At 41.5% G+C, this 9346-nt stretch overlaps 1 protein-coding gene across 11 annotated transcripts in view; it reads right to left on the reverse strand.

Moving 5' to 3' along the window:
* Positions 1-4974, reverse strand: part of LDB2 (LIM domain binding 2) — a 217794-nt gene extending 212820 nt beyond the window's left edge. For 4 of the 11 annotated variants that reach the window (XM_085304274.1, XM_085304272.1, XM_085304273.1 and 1 more), the window contains exon 1: positions 4447-4844. In XM_085304274.1, the coding sequence (XP_085160400.1) occupies positions 4447-4578 (132 nt within the window). In that variant the 5' untranslated portion in view covers positions 4579-4844. The other 7 variants (XM_085304279.1, XM_085304280.1, XM_085304277.1 and 4 more) reach the window with 4 other exon arrangements.
* Between the last annotated feature and the right edge of the window lie 4372 nt (positions 4975-9346).

Here is a 9346-nt window from a genome sequence, read left to right on the forward strand (position 1 = left end):
TGAGTAAGAATGTCTGTGCAAGCTTCCAGTTCATTTAGTAGCTTTTAAATAATCATAACATCGTCTTTTATCTTCCTCTTAATTTTCTTTAAATTTTCTTCCATCATGAAATCTCTCCTTTTGTGAAATTTACTTACAGTTTAATAGGAGTTTAATATAATTTGATTAAGTTGCTTGTCTTCAGAACAAATATGCTGCTAATCACCTTCTCCAGTCATCCTTATAACACTGCATTCTGAGCCAGAAGGAAAGTTAAGTTTTGCATATAAGGTGATGGAAAGTATTACTTCTTGTAGTGGAGATAAATATATAAACCTAGATGAATTTAATCTCCTATGATAAATATAAGTTCTAAAAATAGAGGGGACTACATAAAGAAGTGAAAGGCTTGATACATTTCTTTGATTATTGACAATAAAGTAATGCCTCAAACTTTAAACTGTCAGCAACTTTAAGTGATCTTTCCACAGCAAGCACACTGTAATGCTAGTGAAAAATAATTATATATAAGATATAATCACCTTTGAAGTGTAAGCAATTTCAAATGATTAAAAATTATAACAAAAAAGGATTTGCAACATCAAAGAGGAAAACAGCTTTTTTTTTTTTTTTTTTTTTTTTTTTTTTTTTGCATTGAGTTTTATGAAGAAAGAGATATAAAGAATCTAAGATAATTTACCTGTATTTTATATTTGCTACCTAGAACTTTAGGAACTGCTGATTATGCCACAACAGGATTGCTTTCTTGAATGTTAAGATAAAAATATTAAAATAAACTGAGTTTGAGTTAATTGTCAAGAAATCCTCAAAACTGTACTCACAGCAAAGAGACAGCTGCATTTTGCCTAACAAGAACGTTCAGCTATGATAGAAGTTAAGATTTATCTTGATATCTGCCAGCAATTATCAAACATTTAAATATTCCATTTGCTTCTCTAAATCAGGCTTGTTGATGTTTTACAAAATGGCACTAGACACTCCCAAAGTAGTATTAAGAAAGCATGTATTAATTTCTTTTTAGAAAAAGAAATGCTTTTTAGAAAAAGCATTACAGGATTTAATTTCTTTGAATAACTTTTAAGGAAGTTAAGGTGTTCCTGCGTGCTAGTTAGTAACTCAGGCTCCTTAATTTGATTTAGATCACATAAGAATTAGCAAGGTAGTGGATTTTTGCCAGTACTTACATCATAAAACCACCTCCTGCCTGGGTGTGATTGGAATTCTTTGCCGAAGACTGACCCTGAATTTCAAAAGGCAGTTGTAACTTCTGCCTGAGGAGCCCAGAAAGTTATGATAAGTTTGGAGAGCAAAAGTTTGCACGTCTAGCAAGGGTTAGACTTGACAATTCTTTACTTTCGTAACTACCATTTCTTCCTAAAGAAAACAAGAACAGCAAAGATAAACAGACTACGTCTAAATGACCCTTATTTATCACTCTGTACTTTGTCTGCTTAACACACGGAGCAGATCCTTCACAGAGACTATTATTTCTTCATATCTAATGCTGGCACCTAGAGTGGAAGCGGTGGATTGCCAAGGAAGGACCTGAAGTGCAGAACTATTCAAAGGACCTTTCTACCTCCCCAGTGTACCACAGTCCATTRCCCTTTTGATCATTCTGACCTGTCTGCAAGCTCCTTAGAGTAGCAGTTACATGGATCCACTGCAAAGTTGGGCTCTGCAGATGGAGGAGAGAGAACAGATAGACGTTACATGCAGAGTATGTAACTTTTACAAGTTCTTTATCTATCATCTGTAAAACTAAACCAGATTGAATTCATTTTGCGCTGCCCCAGAACATCAACCACTGCAAGGGATGGCAGAGAATTTGATACTAGAAGATTATTAAGAATATTCTTACTTCTTAGAAAAACAAGAAGATCCCAAAGGCTTTCCAAGTATCTGTTTGGGGTGGAGGAACAAACATGGGCTACTGGCTCCCATTTTTAAWGCATCCTCATTTGACACTGGATTTCTCCAGAAGTTGGGTCCAAATGGAAGCTGATAGYTTGCTAATCCCAATCTTCTGGAGAGTTTCTTTGTAATTCCTTTCCCCTTAAGCTGCTCTACTTGTGCTCACCTACCCCGAGGTTCACAGCAGTCTCCTTCAGAGACCAGTGCCTACATTATTCCAAAGACCTCCTGAAGAAAAAAGTTCATCCACTGAGCTTGTATCACCCAAAGCACAAGCACATGCTTCCCAGGATACYCAGGGTTCCACTGGTCTGGATACAAGAAACCCAGGACCAGCCATACATGTTCCAGAAAGCTCAGCTACCAATCACAAACATGCCTAGAAGCGCACAAAATTAGTGTGAAACTTCTGCTCCCAACCTGCCAAGGAGCCAGCCTAATTCTTCACAGCTTGCCACATCTAGGCACTGTAAGTATCTCTGCAAACTATTTTTTTTTTTATTAAGGAAAATGTTTTAATCACAGTATGAATGAGATGGCGTGAAGCCGGCTAGAAAAAAAAATTTCAACAGGCAACACTACTTACAGCACAGACCTCAGAAATTAAAAAACAGAGAACAAGAATGTAAACAATGAACACAAGGCAAAAGTATCTTTACTTCAAGCAAATGAAAAAAATGCTTAAGCATAAAGCCTTCATTAACCAAGTACTATCTGTCAAAGCAAAATCCTGCTGAAACCCATAGCAGTACTAGTGAAGAGGAGTAGGTTCTCCCTCTTTGCTCAGAACAGTCAATCTGTCAGAATGTGCACAGCAAAAAGTGCAATTAAATGTACTGAAGTCTAGCTCAGCACACCTCAGCAATGCAAGAGGGGAAAGTTGTTTTACAAGTCCATCAAAAACTTCTCCTAGTGTAACAATTGTAAAGGAGCTGTAATTGGAAACTGGTCATATTAAAATATTAAAATAATATATAAAAAGGCTAAATTGACATTGACAGCTTTTCAAAACAGCTTCTATATAAAACGCTGAAGGAGTCGCTAATGATACATGCTTCTGCTGTTTACTTGAAAAAGTCTAGAAATCATTATATTAGGACGTACAGGAATGTAAGGAACAGACTTGCAAGACACGGACAAATAAGCAGWAACAAAAAACAAMACAAAACAAAACACCTCTTTCTATCTAAATGTCAGTGATCATCAGCAATCAAAAACTTGGGGCAAAACTGAAAAACAGTAACCATGACTTTGAGTTTTAGGCATCATCAACTGTATTTAACAACTACTCAAGAACAATGTTTTAAGGATAGCAGTGATAACAGTGTCAGAAAATCAGTTATCCTGCAGCAGTTAACCAATCAGAAAGCAGGTCACATCTTGTTAGCTGTATCATATACATTAAACGTCACAGATTCTCCATGGCTTAGCTGACAATTCAGGCATGTGTGTTTTATTTTATGATAACCTCAGGTTCTCTTAAAGAATTACGATAGAACAAACAGATCAATCCAAACTCCCTTACCGTGCTTCGTGACACTATTTCAGTAGATACTTGCCTCTCTACAAAGGTATTAATTATAAAAGATTAATACTTTGTGAAATGTTTTCAGGGCACCACTAGTAAACTACTATGAAAAAWTGCAGCACCAAGAACGTTCGCTGCACAAACACAGGCACATGGGCAGAAATGCAGCCTGATTCTGTCCACACAGTCTTCACTTTAACAGACCAGAAAGTGTGCTTTTTTTTTTTAACCATTTAAATATCAAGATGCAGCCTCCACTATACGTTTTTTAAGTGACAAAAGTACTTCCCTTTTCCATTTAGCATATTCTTTGTGGTAGCTGATCTCGGTGTAAAATCCAGTGTGTATAAAGCAGTTACAGATTACACAAAGCATAACCAACAGTGAATGTAGTTTACATTATTAGGTACTTTTGACAGCTATATGATAAAGTCACGTACTGATCATCTCTCATGCTAAAAGCAACTCTACTCTAAACGTAAACATGAATTTCTCTGTCGGTTGTTCTGAACATGTGTTCTTTAAGCGCAGCCTAGGAATAAGTTTTTAAAACTCTGCTCCTGGTTTCTATTATCATTTGTTTTCAATTTTAATGAGTTTACAACACCAAACAAGATAAAGGTTCCTCTCTCCCCCTAAATCTGTAGCATTTCCGAATTAGTTTTGTGCAAATGCTCCAGCAATAGCTTGCAATATTATTGCTGCAAATGCCAGCAGGACAGATTCTGAGCAAACAACACACTGAGGCAAAGAAATCTCCTCAGAACAGCATTACAATCAATCCTGAAGTGCTGTACTGTAATTTCCAGATTTCAGCCTAAGCTGGTGTCTACTCAAAGAGTTGCTCTGCATGGAAACATAATGAGGGATTACCCAATTAAAGTACTAAATTAATTAGGGTTCATGCCTGCATCTACTGTACTGTCTAATGGGACGCTTCAGACGGAATTCAGGCTGAAACCCATCACAGTCCATGCACAGTAAAACAAGGCTGAGGGACTTACCTCTGTACGCGACTGCAGCCTCTTGTTCATTTCATATATTCGGTACTCTGGTTGCACCATGTATGGTGTGTGTCTCCTATAAAATGGGCCAAAAGGAGAAGAATAGAAAGGGTCATGTGGTGTGCTGGACATCTTGCCTGCTTGCAGAGAATCAAGCTACACAGAGTATCACCAACATCCATACAGAGCACATGGGCTGTGTGTTCTCCACAGTACAAAGTAGCAGCACGCACACACACACACATACAGGCTGAGCACACTGGCGGGGAAGTGCTGTGGGAGCCCTCTATAGCAAGAGACAGAGCGGGGGGGGGGGAGAGGGAGAGAGCAGGAGAGAGAGGCAGAGAGAGAGGCAGGGAGAGAGCACAGGCTCCAGAGAGAGAGAGAGACTGGATAGCTTCAGGCACCACTGCTCGTTTTTAAAGAAGCAGTTTCTGAAGGGGTCATTTCCTGTCCACACTGTAGACTAGTTCAAAAATATAATTTTCCTCCCAGTCTGACAGAGGTCTAAGGTTTGGTTTTAATTTTTCCCAGCCAGGACCCCTCAGGAACCTGGCAGCAAGGCTTGTTAGCATATAGGTGGTTTAAAAGCTGCCTGAGCCAATCATGCTCTAAGAAGAGCACACTTGTGTAATATCACAAATGTGATTACTACAAAATACATAAACAGAGGCCACCGCAATGCCCTGCATTCGGAGCCGGTGATTCACCTCTCTGAGATGATTCCTTTCAGTGGGGATCTGGCAGTTCAAAGTGTTTGTGTTTATCTACAGTGGCTTCAACAGCCCATTACACTTCTGTACATTTTTTTTTTTTTTTTTTTTTTTTTTTTTTACATTTCAAATCAACAGTTAGAGGGCTACAGGGAGGCTGGGCTCCCTGTTTCAGCAGAGACTAAAATCGCCGGGGACAGAGAATTTGCACAAAGAAATAATACCTCACTTCACACAATGGAGAACAGTCAAATGCTAATAACATAAACCGCCCAGAAAAACATAAAACACAAAGAACGGGCTGGGAAAACTACCCCCCAAAACTGCCAAAAATTCTGGTAGGCACTGATTATAAATGATCACATGAATAATTTTAAAATCAGCTCTCCGGCTGAAAGGTAGGGGAAGCCAGGTAGGAGGCTGGTTCCTATTTTCAGGACCACTCAAGTGCGCAAATCTTGGAGCAGTTAGAGTACAGTGGAAGTGGAAGAAATCCCAAAGTGCAGGGGGGGAGGCGCGGGGGGCAAGGGGAGGGGGCGAGGGAGCAGAATCACCCCGCCGGGGGAAGGATCAACTTTATCTATTGAACTGCACTTCCAAGAGAGTCCCGGAAACGTGTTCTCACGTGGGCAAAAAAAACATGCYTAAAATATAGAGAAAACAAAAAGGGCTCATCCGCTGCATGGGAAAGTGCACGGTTTGAGAAGGGGAGCCCCCAGATTACACGCAGGAGAAGCCTCTGAAGCAAAGCTCACGTCTTTATACACAGCTGTAATGCATCGGGCACTATTTAGTGCTGAATAAACGTAAAAACAACAGTAAACAGTGCTGAATTAATCTCTCATGTAAATTCATTCAAGCAAATGGAACCACTCTAGGAACAGATTGAGTTAACTAATATGATTAAGAGAACAGCAATCAGACCGTTTTCGGCAGTTTTCACAGCAGTTTTCAGCCAGAGTGCTTTACATGAACACTGTAGGATTGCCCAGTTCACAGATGGGGAAATCGAGGCACCCACCACTTCACTTTCTAATTTTATGCAATAAACCTGGAAAATATTTGAGCATTATATAGCTTCACCTGCTATCAAAAAATTAATTCAAATCCAAGTGAATGTAAGAATATTTCAAGACAAATTTGAAAATTTCCTGTTTTGGGTACATTTCCATATTGGGCTGAATTTGGAATTCTCTTTCAGGATAAATTATGAAAGCCACCATTTTATGCTGCTGCACTGATCTGGRGCGCTGTTTGCCTCTGCGGTACCGGTCATTCTGTAGCAAAACTATTTCCGTACACTTTTGTGGAGTAACAGTTTCCGGACGCAGCGACGCGCTCTGCCGTTTTACAGACTCCCCTCAGCGTCTGTCCCTATACTCAGAGCCAACGGGTGGTACATGGGATATTTTATTTCTCTCTTTTAACATTTCCTAGTTATATAGCAATGCTATACTCTCCATATATGCTGAGTGCAATAAATAGTATGTACAACATATGATTCAATCGTGCTGCGATGACCATGCCAGTACCCTGCCGAGGTTCACTGGCTGGGGAGAAGTTTGTAACAGATACCTGCCAAGGCAAAAGCTTYGCTAGGTCCACCAGTCTTGTGTCGCAAGGCTTCCTAAGGCCTAAAGCCAAAATGACCAGAAAAACTACAGTTACAGCACCAATGTACACATTTTTATTTTTATGACCAAAGCACTACCTACTTAAGTAAATGTCAACAACAACAAAAAGAACAACCCATCAAACTGAAGATGTTTTTTTTTGTTTGCCAAGCAAACCCAAAGTAAAATATGTTTATCCAAGAAGGGATGCGTTGCTTTTTGGAATTAAAATGCTGGAATTTTACACTGCTGGAAAACTGTATCTGTTTTAAGGACTTTATCCAGGCAAAAATTCACTGTTTTAAGAAGTTAAATCTGTCATTAAAATTTATTTTTTCCATTCTGCTTATTGGGGGGATGAGAGGAGGGGAGAGAAGAGATTGCTTTTTGAAGGAATAATAACAATAATAGTAATTTTTTAAAAGCACTGCAAGCAAATGAAAGTCATGATTTGCTTCCCTGGGGACCCAGAATTGCCCTCCTCTCCCCCTCTATCCAGGCTTATGTGTACAGGTCTCAAGTGAAGCAAAAATATGTGGTGATATTTTATTAACTCCCACCGATTTTGTGACAAATGCTAGCGCACCTGTAGCCCACCAGCAAGAACTGGTCCCGGGCTGGAGACCTGCTCCCTGCAGGCCCAGCAGCACTTCCCGCTGCCTGTTATCATCTGGACCAGCGCGATGTGCAGAGGAGTAAAACAAGAAGGTAGAATCAAAGGAAAATAAAGTTACAGGGATAGCGACAGTGTCGTTTCGATTCCCACTTGGATCTGCCGCTTTTGAAGTCTGGGCTGCTCTCCGGGAGCGAGAGGTAGGGGCTGCGCGGCTCGTCCGCGCGCCGGGCTGCTCCCGCGCTGCCACGCTCCGCTCCGAGGCAACGGCCGGGGGACAGCGACTGAAAGCCGACCTGTGCTCAGAGACAAACAGCTGGCCCAAGATTTAAGACTACCGATATACTCCTTAACGGAGCAAATGGGTTCAGGGAGAGCAGAAGGAAAAATGAGGCAAAGAGAAACGAGAGGGAGAGACTAGTTTTCCCAAKTCAGAGAATGAGCGTGCCTGTGCGTCTGCGGGCGCGTGGCTACCAATACATGGGATGCCCAGAAATCTCTCTTGTGAGAGCCCAGAAACGAGGGGCCAGGTCTGACTGGCAGAGGTGCAGACGTGTGTGGTGTCCCTCCGGCAGGGAGWGCGCTGACCACGCAGGCCTCGGACGCCCCAAGGAGCCACGGACATGGTGCTAGGAGCTGGCTGATGTCTGCGTGCCACGTTGCCCTCTCCTGGGCACAAACAGAAGGATCCATGTAAGCCATGGACTTTGCTCTGACAGCTCCTCATGAAGATCTCCCTTCATTCCAGGGAGAAGCGTGGATTTTTCTGGAGGAGAAGAGTCCGCATCCCATCCCTCTGCGCCCGCCAGTGTGAAAACCGCCGTGTGGACAGGCTGCCAAGATGTGCTGCGACGGAGAGACTGGCCAGACCGGCCAAAACAGCGGCGGCGGCTTTTGCCGGGACAGAAGCGGGGTCCGAGTCAGGAGGGGAAAGGACGTCACCGCCGTCACGCTCTCACACGCGCTCGCGGAGCGGCTCCACGCGGCGGGCGGGCGCCTCGTCGCCCCGGCACGCCGGCCAAGCTGCAACCCGCGGCCCTGCCGGAAGCGCTGCGGGCACCGGAGCGACGGCCCCGCTTCGCCAGGCTGGCGGTCGGAGCAGCTCCGAGCCTGTTCTTAACAACCACTCGGTAGTAATAATACAGAAAAGAGATACAGCTGTAAATAGGTGTAATTGCTGTGTTTATGCCTGGTTTGTGTTAACTGTTGGGTCTTTGTCAGTAAGTCAGGCTTGTACGGACACATTTAAGGTGGTTTGTAGCTCTTGAAAAGAGCTTAATGTTGCTTAGTTAAAGGTACACTGCAAGGGAAGCGCTAATAGCTAGAGAAAATGAGATTTCTTGAGACCACTCAAGTAACCATGAATTTCTATAAAACATTAACCAAAACCACCTATTTAGACTGTCCTTTGGTTATACAAAACCCTTGGTTTCCCAATAAAAAGCCAGATAGTATTAAATTTTTTTTGATCAAGTGATGACCTCAGGTAACAGAACAAAACAGTTATGAATGTTCATACATGATGTTGGGTTTTGTGATTAAATGAAATTTGCTTATGAAAAGTTGGAATCCTCAGTGAAAAAAATTTCAACAATACCCCATCATATATAATGCATGTCCAGTCACTGAGGTCAAACACAGCATCTTGAATGATTCCAGAACTGAGTACTGCCATTAATTTCTACAGCTATAGAGTACAGCATATCACAGGTTCACAGTCTGTAAGAAACCCAGAAGGTGTGATTTTTTCCATTAAATGTTAATATATTGAAATTGAAATATTAATATATTGAAATAAAAAAGAAACATATTCAGGGAAACATTGTCTATTCACAGACAACTTGTGTATAGAAAAGTAAATAAATTTGTTGACTATATTGTTAAAAATATTTGCCTGGCTCATTATATGCTTCCAGGCTTTTTTCATGCAGACTACTTTCTTTTTCTTCGGTCATGATTAA

This window comes from Rhea americana, unplaced genomic scaffold (assembly GCF_003343005.1).
Source record: "Rhea americana isolate MKP2758 unplaced genomic scaffold, rheAme1 scaffold_205, whole genome shotgun sequence".
Taxonomy (NCBI): domain Eukaryota; kingdom Metazoa; phylum Chordata; class Aves; order Rheiformes; family Rheidae; genus Rhea; species Rhea americana.